Genomic DNA, 13,642 nt, shown 5'->3' with positions numbered 1-13,642 from the left:
CTTTGAAGAAGTTTGGGGAAAAAAGTTTGGAAAAGTTTCTATAATAACGAGGGGGCGTCCGGAGGGAGGCGTCAGCGGCGGAGGAGGGGGCGTCTCAGAGAAGGGAGGGAGGGAGTCGCCGGTCAAGACACTGCAGCCTCCTGAGATCCCCCCCTCCCGCCCAGACCGGGACCTGGGGGCTCCGGCCGGACCCATGGGGGCAGCGAGCTGCGAGGATGAAGAGCTGGAGTTTAAGCTGGTGTTCGGGGAGGAAAAGGAGGCCCCCCCGCTGGGCGCGGGTGGGGCGGGGGAAGGTCAGTGCGGGGCCGGGAAGGGGTCTGGGGCTCCGTGAGGGGAGGGAGCGGGTGTCCTGAGTCTGGGGGCTTCAGGGGAGAGAGCCTGGGGTGAGAGATGCGGGGGTCAGAGGTTGCGGGGAGTCGCGGGGTCGAGGGGCTCTGCGGACGTGAGGCTGGGGGCCCGGCACCACTTTCTCCTTTTTAGGTCGTGACTGGGGTGGGGGTGGGGGTGCCGCTGGCTGCGCGCCGCCTCTCGGCAGGGCCGACTGTCACTGGGATGCGGGGCGGGTGGGAACAGCGGTCCTGAGAGCCCAGGGCGCCGCCAGGGAAAGGGCACGTTGCGCTCTGGAACTTGCCCCTCGGGGACGGAGCCCTGGGGCCGCAGACTGGACGCCAGGGGCTGGGGGCGCGCTCAGGCCCCGCCTGGGCGCCCCTCCCCCTCCCCCGTCTGGCCGCAATGAGAGGCAGATGGCTGGGACTGAGCCGGGGGCGGCGGCCGCCGCTCGCACGGAATCCGCGCGGCCCGCGCCCCCGCCCCGCCGCGCCTCGCCGGGCCGGCGCGCAGCACCCCCTTTGCTGCACCCCCGCCCCCGGATTGGGGGGAGTGAGGGAGGAGCCACCTTCCCTCGTCATCACAGCCCTGGAGCCCCCCTTCCCCTGGCCACCGTTGCGATGGCAACTGGGGCTCCTGCCAGCACCGTTTGGGGGTTTGGGAACCGCTGCTAATTGGGTTCATGTGTGAGTCGCCCCCAGCCCAGCCCAATGCTTCCCTAAACACGCCTCCAAACCCAGCTCCAGTCCCTCTCGACCCGCCTCCCTTACCTTGAGACCCGCCCCCTGTCTGGTACCCCAGGTCCCAGGGCCGGAGCCCTGAGGTTCTCTGAGTAGGAAAAGGTCCGGCACTTCTGGATCTGTCTTCTCTACCTTCGCAAGTCCAACTTTGCTTTTGTCTTTGTGGCTCTGAAGGGCATTTCAGAGACCTCTCTTTGCTGAGGCGGGGGTAGCATACCGCCCAGGGGTGGCTGCCCACTCAAGGAACCTAGACAGCTCACCTGCCTCTTTCTCTCCCCGCCTTCTGTGTCATCCCTGTTTGTCTCCTTCCCTTTCCACAGAACTGGACTCAGAGGACGCCCCACCATGCTGCCGTCTGGCCCTGGGGGAGCCCCCTCCCTATGGCGCTGCTCCCATTGGCATTCCCCGGCCTCCACCCCCTCGGCCTGGCATGCACTCCCCACCACCCCGCCCGGCCCCCTCACCTGGCACTTGGGAGAGCCAGCCAGCCCGGTCAGTGAGGCTGGGGGGGCCCGGAGGGAGCTCCGGGGGGGCTGGGGGAGGCCGTGTTCTTGAGTGTCCCAGCATCCGCATCACCTCTATCTCTCCTACTCCTGACCCACCAGCTGCGCTGGAGGACAACCCAGATCCTTGGGGGGAAGGCTCCCCCAGGGACTACCCCCCACCGGAAGGCTTTGGAGGTTACCGAGAGGCAGGAGGGCAGGGTGGTGGCCCGTTCTTCAGTCCGAGCCCGGGCAGCAGCAGCCTGTCCTCCTGGAGCTTCTTCTCAGATGCCTCGGATGAGGCAGCCTTGTATGCGGCCTGTGATGAGGTGGAGTCTGAGCTAAATGAGGCAGCCTCCCGCTTTGGGCTAGGCTCCCCATTGCCCTCACCCCGGGCCTCCCCGAGGCCATGGACCCCCGATGACCCCTGGAGCCTGTATGGTCCGAGTCCTGGAGGCCGGGGGCCAGAGGATAGCTGGCTACTCCTCAGTGCTCCTGGGCCCACCCCAGCCTCCCCACGACCTGCCTCTCCATGTGGCAAGAGGCGCTATTCCAGCTCGGGAACCCCATCTTCGGCCTCCCCAGCTCTGTCTCGCCGAGGCAGCCTAGGGGAGGAGGGGCCTGAACTACCTCCACCTCCCCCCTTGCCTCTGGTTCGGGACCCTGGCTCCCCTGGCCCCTTTGACTATGTGGGAGCCCCATCAGCCGAAAGCATCCCCCAGAAGACCCGGAGGACTTCCAGTGAGCAGGCGGTGGCCCTGCCTCGGTCTGAGGAGCCTGCCCCATGCAATGGGAAGCTGCCCTCGGGAGTAGAGGAGGCCGGGGCTCCTCCTGGGGGTCCGCGGAAGGAGGTGGCTGGCATGGACTACCTGGCGGTGCCTTCTCCACTGGCTTGGTCCAAGGCCCGGATTGGGGGACACAGCCCCATCTTCAGGTGAGGGTTGTGCCTGATATCACCACTGTCTCCAGCCATCCCACCCAGGGAGCAGGAGAGTCAAGGGATGAATTTGGAAAAAAGTCCTAGGGCACAGAAAAGAGAATCTGCTATCAGCTTGACTGCTACCATACACTCAGTTTTAGGAAGAATTTTTTAACATGCATCTCCTTTGGACAGATGATTTGCCAAAGGTCAGTCACTCCCTGTATGTTAATTGGAAAAAGCCCCTGGAGCCCTAGAAGGACCACCTAGGTAAAGGAGGAATTTCTCTAGGCATCCTCCACCCCCAGCTCTGTGCTGGATCCTGGGCTGGAATTCTGCCCTGCAATGGGCAGCAGGAAGTCCCCTTTCTCTAACTCAATTTCTTGGGCCTGACTTGTGGTTTAAAAGTATATCTGCAAAATTTGAATAAAGTAGCATGTGTGCAAGTCAAAGAATTCATGTTAAAACAAGCAGTTCTTACTGCCCTTCTACACCTCTCACCCTCAAAGAACCGTGTCTATTTCAATAATCCTAAATCTTGGATGTCAGATTGAGCTGGTTTCATCCAGCAAAATTTCCTGGGGGAAAGAAACCTTAACACCCATTCCTCTGGCTTCTTGTAGGGCAGGGTTTCTCAACCTCAGCACTCCTGATATTTTGAGCAGAATAATTCTTTGTTGTGTCGATTGTGCTGGACATTATAGGATGTTTAGCAGCATCCAGGCCTCTATCCACTCTCCTAGTTGTAACAACTTTTTAGTTGTTTCCAGACATTGCCAAGTATCACCTGGGGGCACTTACCAGTTGAGATCCTCGCACATCTGTATCCCCCAGCTCTCTGGAACCCACCTGTCCAGCTCCAACTAGTGGAAAGTGTGCTGGCCTGGGAAGGGATGCCATCAGTCCCAGCTCTGTTAGTTGCTGACTTGCTTAGCCTACTATGTTCGACTTGAAATGTGAGATCTTAGCTCCTGATCCGGAGAAGGCACTGGCAAGCCACTCCAGTACTCTTGCCTAGAAAATCCCATGGATGGAGGAGCCTGGTAGGCTGCAGTCCGTGGGGTCGCTAAGCGTCGGACACGACTGAGCGACTTCACTTTCACTTTTCACTTTCACACATTGGAGAAGGAAATGGCAACCCACTCCAGTGTTCTTGCCTGGAGAATCCCAGGGATGGGGGAACCTGGTGGGCTTCCGTCTATGGGGTCACACAGAGTCGGACACGACTGACGTGACTTAGCAGCAGCAGCAGCAGCAGCTCCTGATCACTAGACCAGGGATGAAACCTGTACCTCCTGCAGTGAAAGCTTAGAGTCCTAACCACTGGACCATCAGGGAATTCCCTGAATTTGTGCTTCTTTATTTGACTCTTCCCATCCAGGCCTGGATAGACCGGGCTTGGGGTTCCTCTGTATCCAGGGAAACCCTTGCCCCACCCCCACCAGACCCAGTGTTCAGAGCTGGGAAGAAGGGAGTTTCAGTCCTGGTGTCCCCCACCTCCCCATCTCGAGGGCCTCTGAGAGGCCTGTCCCCTATCACCCCTGCTTCTAGGCTTGTGGACCATTTTACGTCTGCTCTGACTTCCTTTCTCTCAAACCCACCCCCGCCCCTTCCTCCCTCACACCCCTGGGAGCTGGGACCCAGGGTTGCCCTGACTCAGGTCTGAGGCTGCAGGTGATCAGTGCTCTTCTCTGTGCTCTCTCCAGGACCTCTGCCCTGCCCCCGCTGGACTGGCCTTTGCCCAGCCAGTATGAGCAGCTGGAGCTGAGGATCGAGGTACAGCCCAGAGCCCACCACCGGGCCCACTATGAGACAGAGGGCAGCCGGGGAGCTGTCAAAGCAGCCCCTGGTGGTCACCCGGTAGTCAAGGTGAGTGGTAGAAGCCAGGCCTGATAGTCTGTCTCTTCTCCAGTCCCAAATCCCTGCAGATGAGCCCCAGCTGTGCAGACCCATGGCACTGCCCTTTCCCACACTCCCTCTCAGCAATGACCCTGCAGGCGGCCTGGGGGAGGGACTAGTGCTGGGGGAGGAAGGGTGCACTTCAGGGACCCGGATGTACTTTCTAGTCTTCTGTCCCTCCACCCCCACTCCATTCATCCCATGGGACACCAGCCTCATGTCTACTCTGGAAAATGGTGGGCTGCCAGATGTGGGGGAGGGGTTAGGCTGAGGCCAAAGTTCACTGGGAGTTAGGTTGTCTCTGTTGAGTTGGGCCAGTCTCTCTTGGAAGATTTTTCCCCTTCACCCAGCCCAGTTTGGGCCTCATTCCAAGAATAACACTGTGAACTCCAGGCCACGTTTTCTCCCCAACTGGTGGAGAGTTGGTGCCCAATCCCCCCTGGGAATCCCTTCCAGGATATCCTTTATCTGTCACTCCTCTGGAGGGGGGGATGGGAACTGAAAACTTAGGGGTAGATGAAGGATGAGACAGGGGAGATTTCAATTGGGTGGCCTCTGTCTCCTTCTGCCAGCTCCTAGGCTACAGTGAGAAGCCACTGACCCTGCAGATGTTCATCGGCACCGCAGACGAGAGGAACCTGAGGCCTCATGCCTTCTATCAGGTGCACCGGATCACTGGCAAGATGGTGGCCACGGCCAGCTATGAAGCTGTAGTCAGTGGCACCAAGGTGTTGGAGATGACCCTGCTCCCTGAGAACAACATGGCAGCCAAGTAGGTTCTCACTCCACCTCCTTTTAGGCTTTGGGCTTTAGGACTGGCCTTTTCCATGGGGCCTAAGCTAGGCCAACTCTTCCTCTCCCCAGAGGAGTTAGACATCATCCCTAGGAGGTGTCAGGCCCTCTCACTATCTAGAAGAGGACTTTGGGGGTGGGGAGCACTCTGGGTTAAAACAGCCACCCCCATAATCTCCCAGAGAAGGACATTTAGGGCTTTGGATGGAGGATGGGGACTCCCTTCTTGGGAGGCATCCCCTTGTGGCCTCAGATGGGAGGGCTTGCCTTCTGATCTTTGGCTTCAGCATTGACTGTGCCGGAATCCTGAAGCTTCGGAATTCAGATATTGAACTGCGGAAGGGCGAGACGGACATCGGGCGCAAGAACACGCGCGTGCGGCTGGTGTTCCGGGTCCACGTGCCCCAAGGCAGCGGGAAGGTTGTCTCCGTGCAGACAGCATCAGTGCCCATCGAGTGCTGTGAGCAGAGGCCCTGTGCCATCTTTCTGTCTCTGCCTGACTTCTTGTCTGTGTGTCTATCTGCCCATCTCCTCCGCAGCGTGTCCCGTGCCTGGCTGGTCCCCTAAGGGACCCAGACTTTATTTCTATTGTGGATGGGCTGGGGGAAGTGTTCTGTTTCCCCCCTGCTGCAGATTCGGCCCCTGGGCTGGACCAGAGCAACCCTAGCCTCCATCTGCCCCTGGGCTGCCCCTTGTGGGCCTGTCTCTCCGCCCAGGAGGGGTTCCTTACCTGGTCTGTGCGACCCCAGGAAGACTTGTTTTTCTTGTGTGTCTGCCACTGAGGAGGGCTCCTTCAGGCCCTGTGGCAGTAATCCTAGGCAGGGTGGGGGCACAGGAGCCTGTCCTCTCCATAGCAGCCCAGCCAGGCCTTTTCTGCACTGCTCTGCAGCCCAGCGATCAGCTCAGGAGCTGCCCCAGGTGGAGGCCTACAGCCCCAGTGCCTGCTCTGTCAGGGGAGGGGAGGAGCTCGTGCTGACTGGCTCCAACTTCCTGCCAGACTCCAAGGTGGTGTTCATCGAGAGGGGCCCTGGTGAGTACCCATTCCGGGAGGAAGAGCTTGGAATGGGGAGGGTGAACAGTCTCTGAACTAGCAAGTGGAGCCTCAATTTCCTTATCTGTAAAATGGAACGGAAAGACTGCCCTTCCTCTTACACTGTCTGCTTCCCATGCAGATGACAGCCATCTGAAATGCTCAAGATGGTGAATAAATGTAAGAAATACACATTCTTTTTATTAAAGATGAGTCAGCTGCGAGCTAATTTACCCCCATGTGGACGGGGAAGATGAGAAAGGAAGAGGTGACTATTCCCTCACTGCCAGACCCTGAGCCACTCCTGAGTTTCGGGACTGGCAGCACAGCTATGATGACAAGAGCCTGTGAGGCACCCCAGCATAGAGCTGCAGGGGTGGAGAAGGGACGACTGGGGGGTCCAGGTGCACCCCCGCCTGAGGCTTCAGCTCGCCCCTAACCCTGCCTTCAAGTTTAGCACCCTAGGACCATATCAGAGCAGAGTCAGAGGTTCTGGGTCCTGAGACTTGGAGTCTTATTGACTCCCTTCAAGCTGAGACCCTTTCCTACCCTTGAACTTCCTTCCAGCTCTATCATGGGAGGGGATGTTTGGAGTTGGGTGGGAGGGCTCAGGAGTTTTTTCTGGTCCCTGGACTGGTCCTGCCATTTCTCTTGGCTCAACTGATGACTTGAGATCTTGGAGACAGTTTTAAACCCAGCCTGTTCCATTTGATTGAGTAAACATGCAGTGGGCTCCTCTGTGAGCCAGGCTTTGTTGGGACCTTCCGAGTCTGGCCTTAGCTCAGCAAGAGGAGAAATGGCAGAGGCCTGGGCAGTGGGCAGGGACTGTGGGGCTGGACTGGAGCTCCCTGTACTTTCTGCACAGATGGAAAGTTGCAATGGGAGGAGGAGGCCACGGTGAACCGGTTGCAGAGCAATGAGGTACCCGTGTTCCTAGGGTCTCCACCCTGGGGGTGGGGTGGGGTGGGACAAGTCAGGAAATTCTCAGCTGACTCCCTTGCCTTAGGAGTGGACTCCAGAAGCTATCTGTTCTTTGCTAGAGGAGACAACCTGGCCATTCTGGAAGCAGGGACACCTCTGGGGGATGAATTTTGTTCCTTTGCAAATGGAAAAAGCCAGGAAGTGGAGTTTGGGCTGAGCCTAGATCCCAGAGGGCTCCCTGCCTCAGCCTCTGCTCCTCCCCAGGTGACTCTGACCCTGACCGTCCCCGAGTACAGCAACAAGCGCGTGTCCCGGCCTGTCCAGGTCTACTTCTACGTCTCCAATGGGCGGAGGAAGCGCAGTCCTACCCAGAGTTTCAAGTTCCTGCCTGGTGCGTTGTGGCACAGCCTGTGGTGGCAGGATGGGGGTGTGGGGGCTGAGGCAGGGGCAGAGGGATGCAGTGCCCCATGGGGAGGGGCTAAGGGGTGGAGGAAACCCAGGCTGGAGAGGTGGGCTTGCCGGGTGTGTGGTGGGGAGACTGCCGGCCCTCTCACCAGTGAGTCCTCCTGCTTCCCCTCCATCCAGTGATCTTCAAGGAGGAGCCTCTGCCAGACGCATCTCTCCGGGCCTTCCCCTCAGCATCAGGCCCCCCCTTTGGCTCTGACATGGACTTCTCACCACCCAGGCCCCCCTACCCTTCCTATCCCCATGAAGACCCTGCTTATGAAACTCCTTACCTGTCAGAAGGCTTCAGCTATGGCACGCCCCCTCTGTACCCCCAGACGGGGCCCCCACCATCCTACAGACCTGGCCTACGGATGTTCCCTGAGACTGGGGGTACCACAGGTTGTGCCCGCCCACCTCCAGCCTCTTTCCTTCCCCGGCCCTTCCCTAGTGACCCCTATGGAGGACGGGGCTCCCCCTTTCCCCTGGGGCTGCAGTTCCCTCCTCCATCCCCCTTCCGGCCCCCACTGCCTTCATCCCCACCACTTGAAGGCCCCTTCCCTCCCCAGGGCAGTGTTCACCCCCCACCTGCTGAGGGATACAGTGAGGTAGGGCCAAGCTACGGCCCTGGGGAGGGGGCTCCGGAGCAGGAGAAATCCAGGGGTGGCTACGGCAGCGGCTTCCGAGACAGTGTCCCTATCCAGGGTATCACGCTGGAGGAAGGTGGGTGTGGGACCCGGGGCTGTGAGTGTGAGTGTGTGCAAGAGATTGCTCTGCATGTTTACTGAGGGCTGGAGTTTGGCTTTCCAGAGACTGGGCCCTGGTGGCTCCTCGGGGCCGGTTGGAGGGCCTCAGGAAGCAAGTGCCTGGTGCATGTGGCCAGCTGACTCTGGTTAACTTAATTCTGAAGGGGGCAGGGAGTACCCGCCCCACCCTTCTCCTGCCTAGGCCCTCGACCCCAGATCACAAAGACACAGGGCTAGAAGTACTTGCAAGGCCATTCAATCTAGCTCCCTCAGTTCGCAGATTCAGGCACTGAGTTTCAGAGAGGGGCAGTGGTTTGCTGGTGTTCCCAGTCAAGTTTTCCCTTGCCTCACCTCCCCCCAAATGTGGTGACTGTGGTCTTGAGTGGCAGTGAGGACACGTATTTCACCTTTTCTTTCCGTTGGCTACACCCACTTCCGGCCCTGCTGACAGTGCGGGCTGAGCCCGCAGGAAGGGGCTGGCATGGGGGGCCGAGAGCCCACGTGGATGGAGTTGAGCAAGATTTGATTGAGAGCAGGTGCTAGGACACAGTGGGGAAACTGAGACCCAGTGGAAGAGAAGCCGGCCAGTGCAGGAGGAATCTAGAGGCATCCTATAGGGAGACCTGCCTAGAATGGATTGGGGGTCTCTGGAAAAGGAGGCGACCTGCCCTGCTCCCAGTCTCTCAACTGCCCCTCCTTTACAGTGAGTGAGATCATTGGCCGAGACCTGAGTGGCTTCCCTGCACCTCCTGGAGAAGAGCCTCCCGCCTGAACCATCGCCTGGCACCCCGCCCCCAGCCCTACCCACTTTCCCCTGTCCTGGGGTGGTGGTTCCAGAGGCTCGGGGGGCCAATCTGGTTCTGTTTTCCCCAGCTCTCGCCTCCTCTCCCTAGCCCTCCCTCCCCTCCTCTAGCTGAGGTGTGGCCCCCGGTCTGGTGCTGCCTTGAAGGGGTGGGAGCAGGAGAGTACAGAGGACTGGGGTGGGGGTGGACACCGGGTGGGGCCTGCACACGAGGACTGGAGGATTGCCGGGAGCAAAGGCCCCGTCTAGACTGTGTACGGGCCTCGGCGTGGGGAGGCCCGGGCAGACTGATGGCTAATAAATTGCTCGCTGACTAGTGCTTCTGGCTCCAGAACTCTTTGGAGAGAGAGATATGGGGCAGCTTACTCTAAGCCCTGGCTGGAGGAAGCTTAGAACCTGGTAAGGGGTGGGATGTGGCTGGGAAGACCGCATCCCAGAGTCATGGTGCAGGGGGCTGGGGAGGGTTTGAAGGGTCCCAGAGGCTCCTTAGGGGGTTTCCTTGGTGGTGCAGTGGTAAAGAATCCGCCTGTCAATACAAGAGACACTGGTCTGTCCCTGGGTTGGGAAGATCCCCTGTAGAAGGAAATGGCAACCCACTTCCATCTTCTTGCCTGGGAAATGCCATGGACAGAGGAGCCTTGGGGCTCTAGTCCATAGGGCCACAAAGCATCAGACACAACTTAGGGACTAAACAATACCAACAACAGAGGCTCCTCCTAACCAACCAGGGCGAGGTTGGGAGCGAGAGCTTGTAAACCTCTCCTCCCTGGGGATTCAGATTCCTTTAGAAGCTTTGGGAAAGTCTGTGTATTTTCAAGTTACTTTCTCTACTACCACTGAGATGATTCTGATTCATAGCCAGGGTCAGGAAACACGCGTTTAGTCCCTCTCCCTCATTTATCAAGGAGGACTCAAAGGTTCAGAGAGGGAAATGGGCTTGCCCTTTATCACACAGCTAATCAATAGCAGGTTGAATGCTATACTCTTGGCTCCTGCCCCCAGCTCACCCTCAGATGTCCTAACCCGTGGGGGTCAGGCCCCCGAAGCCTATTTCTCTGGAACAGAGTAGGGGCTGGAGGACTGGCATGGGCCCGTCCATACTCTGGATTCTCCCCTCTTTGGGGACTGTGAAGACATTTGCGAAAGATCTGTGCTTCAGAGGTAGATTGAAGGAAGCCCAGTGGCTCCCCAGAAGCCCTGACATTGCCTGAACTCCAGCCCACTCTATATGTGCACCCACCACCACTGATAAGCCCAGTCTGGGAAACCTGGATTGCCCCCTGTCTTCACAGCCTAGGGGCCCAAGTCCCAATGGGTTGGGGAGAGCCTGGCACACAGCAGGGGGCCATGCCCCAGAGATATTCAAGGTATTAGGAACTTGCCTTGCCTCAAGGCTGGTGCGGCCTCTCTGTGTCCAGTGTGTCCAGACAGGCCTGGCAAGTCCCCGTGTGTTCAGGAGTGGGTGTGACAGAAGCTGGCTCTGGAGGACAAGAGAACCAGGGTGACCTCTGGTCTGGGCATTGCTGCTTTGCAATGGATTTGCTTTATCTTCCTGAACACAAACTGCTGCGAACCAGACTGACATCAGGTGATTGGCTCGCTGGGGCGTGGCTGCTCCTCAAAGGTATCCTCCAGCAGGGCTAGTGTGGTCACCCTGTGCTCCCATGGCAGGAGGGACCCAGGGTGCACATGTCCTAGCCAGCACTCTTCAACTCCCCCTGCAAGATCTCTGACAGTGGATGCATCAGCCTCTGTGAATGAAACGCTTTAGTGATGAGGGCTCATTGCCTTTCTGGGCAGACCGTTTTACTCTCTGCCAGGGCACTGCCATTCATTCACTGCCAGGCATTTATTGAGCAGCTACTAAGTGCCAACTAGTGGGTCCTGGAGGACCCCATAGCCTCATGGAGTGACAGATTAAAAACAGTGCATTATAATTCAACAATTCAACTCAGTAAAAGTTTCTTATACAGACAGTATGTCAGATCGGTGGGGGGGAATAAATAATTTTAATATGGGATACAGAGAGTAGTGATGCTCCATCCAGCTATGGGGGTCAGAGGGAACTTTGGGGGTGACTTCTAGACCGAGATCTGAAGCATGACCTGGGGGTTGACTGGGCTGAGAGTGGGGCAAGGGCAGGCCAGGCAGTACCCCCAAATGGACTATATCTGGAGGGAGGCCCACAAATCAGGGCCTTGGCACACTCATAGAACTGGTGAGGTTCTAGAAATGGGGTGCCATGAGTAGGGACCAGGGGGAAGCAGCAGCTGGATTCTGAGGGGCTTTGTAGCTATAGTGGGAAAACTATCCAAAGGTAAAGGGCTCTTTCCCACTAGATGGTTGGGCTTAGGCTTTTCCAGTAGTCATGTATGGATGTGAGAGTTGGACCATAAAGAAGGCTGAGTGCTGAAGAACTGATGCTTTTGAACTACGGTGCTGGAGAACACTCTTGAGAGTCCCTTGGACAGCAAGGAGATCAAAGCAGTTAATCCTAAAGGAAATCAATCCTGAATACTCATTGGAAGGGCTGATGCTGAAGCTGAAATTTCAATACTTTTCCAATGAGTCGGAAAAAACCCTGATGCTGGGAAAGATTGAAGGCAAAAAGGAGAAAAGGGCGGCAGAGGATGAGATGGTTAGATAGCATCACTGACTCAGTAGACATGAATGTGAGCAAATTCCAGGAGATGGTGAAGGACAGGGAAGCCTGGTGTGCTGCAGTTCATGGGGTTGCAAAGAGTCAGACACGACTTAGTGACTGAACAGCGACAGCAACAGGTTGGGATCGGTATGGTAGATTTGCCTTACAGTTCTTCTATCTGCTTCCTTGTGACCGCTCTGCCAGGGCATTGTTCTGCCCTCTGGGCCCACAGTTTAAAGGCCTAACCCCTCTTCCCATTAGAGCCCTAAAGTAGGTCAGCTCCCAGGGTCATTGTCTCTTCCCAGGTTCCTACAGACATCCAGCTCCCTGAGGCTGGAGTTGGGGGAGAGAGGAGAAGGAGGGTGGATCTTCGGTTGGTGCCAGAAAACATTTCTTGGCCAGGGTTTCTCCAAGTGTGGTCTGAGGATCACTTGTGTTTGAGTCATTAGGGAGGGTTTTTGGCTTTATTTATTTTTTTTTTCATTTTTGTTCTTCATACAGATTCCTAGGCAACCCCTGACCTACTCTGTTGTATTCTCTGGGGGCAGGCCTGAGTTTCTGCATTTTAAACAGTACCCTAGTTGATTCTCCCGGACAAGGAAGTTTGAGAACTAGAGTTAATTGTCAATTAAGGGTCATTCCTTCCCACTTCAGGCTCTAAAACAGCTCCCTGCCCCCTTCTCACAGATCCAGTCTGGCCTACTCTGGGTGGAAGGTCACCTGGAAGGGTGTACTGAGGAGAGGGGAAAGGCACACACATTCTTGACATTGCAGCTCACCACTCCCCTCACCTGGCTCTTTCTTGCTCCTTGGACAATCTGACATGGTCTCTGGGCAGCCTGGAGCTTTGATGCAGGACGAGCTGCCCTAGAACTTTCGAGTCTCCTTCTCTGGCTGGATGTCTGGACCTCTAAGACACGTGGGGAGGGCTCACTGGGCAGGCTTCCAGGTGGGTTTGGACTCTGTTTGAAGCACCCCTTGCCAGACTTGGTAAGTGTCGGGAAGAAGGCTGCAGAGGAGTAACGTCTCACATACCTCCTGGAAACTCCAGACGTAGTTTGGGAAGTGTGCAGGGGGTTGGTGTATTTTTGGGAGATGGTTTTAATGGCATCATTGTCTGGTGGGTTCCACAAAACATTTCAAGAAAAGAAAAGGGAACAAAAGGAGATGGGGAAGGAACCTCGTGACTATACAAGACTTAAAGACATAACAGTGTGGGTATTCCTTATAAGATTAAGCATAGACTTGCCATGCAATACCACCAGTAGTCTCTTCCCTACATATTGACCCTGGTAAATAAAAAAATATGTCCATACAAAAATCTGTTCCCAAATGAGTATAGCAGTCTTATTCATTAACAGCCCAAACTGGAAACAACCAGGATGTTCTTCAGTAGGTAAGCAGATGAACTGCAGTATGTCCATGTGGTGGAATGCACGTGTATGTGCTAAATCACTTCAGTTGTGTCCAACTCTGTGTGACTCTATGGACCGTAGCCTGCCAGGCTCCTCCATCCATGGGATTCTCCAGGCAAGAATACTGGAGTGGGTTGCCATGCCCTCCTCCAGGGGATCTTCCCAACCCAGGGACTGAATCTGTGTCTCTTACATCTCCTGCATTGAGGCAGGTTCTTTACCACTAGCACCACCTGGGAAGCCCCATACAGTGGAATATTACTCGGCAATAAAAATCAATTAACTATTGATTCATGCAACGATTACATAAGCATTAGATGCACTTTGCTAAGTGAAAGGAGCCAGACTCAAGTGGCTACATTTTGTGTGATTCTATTTACATGACATTCTGGAAGAGGCAAAATGATAGAAAACAGATCAGTGATTGCAGGGGGAATACTGAGAGAATAAGGTGTTGTTGACTGCAAAGGGATCGCACATG

The 13,642-nt window shown here is 56.5% G+C and overlaps 1 protein-coding gene across 1 annotated transcript; it reads left to right on the top strand.

Annotated features, from left to right (window-relative positions):
- The first annotated feature begins 50 nt into the window (after window positions 1-50).
- Window positions 51-9,411, top strand: NFATC4 (nuclear factor of activated T cells 4). Its single transcript, XM_055436477.2, has 10 exons — window positions 51-293; window positions 1,388-2,483; window positions 4,175-4,337; window positions 4,940-5,139; window positions 5,447-5,619; window positions 6,049-6,189; window positions 7,055-7,110; window positions 7,375-7,501; window positions 7,696-8,277; window positions 9,005-9,411. Exons 1-10 carry the CDS (start codon window positions 194-196, stop codon window positions 9,070-9,072), a joined length of 2,706 nt encoding a protein of 901 aa, XP_055292452.2. The 5' UTR covers window positions 51-193; the 3' UTR covers window positions 9,073-9,411.
- The last annotated feature ends 4,231 nt before the right edge of the window (window positions 9,412-13,642 follow it).

Source organism: Moschus berezovskii, chromosome 9 (assembly GCF_049115385.1).
Source record: "Moschus berezovskii isolate FMDL1 chromosome 9, NW_MosBer_1.0, whole genome shotgun sequence".
Lineage (NCBI taxonomy): Eukaryota > Metazoa > Chordata > Mammalia > Artiodactyla > Moschidae > Moschus > Moschus berezovskii.
The sequence above is the reverse complement of the archived record's forward strand: the minus strand, read 5'-3'. Positions and strand labels throughout refer to the sequence as shown.

Coding starts and splice junctions, on each gene's coding strand:
- NFATC4 (XM_055436477.2), top strand. CDS start 194: ATGGGGGCAGCGAGCTGCGAGGATGAAGAGCTGGAGTTTAAGCTGGTG. Junction 294..1,387: donor CGCGGGTGGGGCGGGGGAAG/GTCAGTGCGGGG, acceptor CCCTTTCCACAG/AACTGGACTCAGAGGACGCC. Junction 7,111..7,374: donor ACCGGTTGCAGAGCAATGAG/GTACCCGTGTTC, acceptor GCTCCTCCCCAG/GTGACTCTGACCCTGACCGT.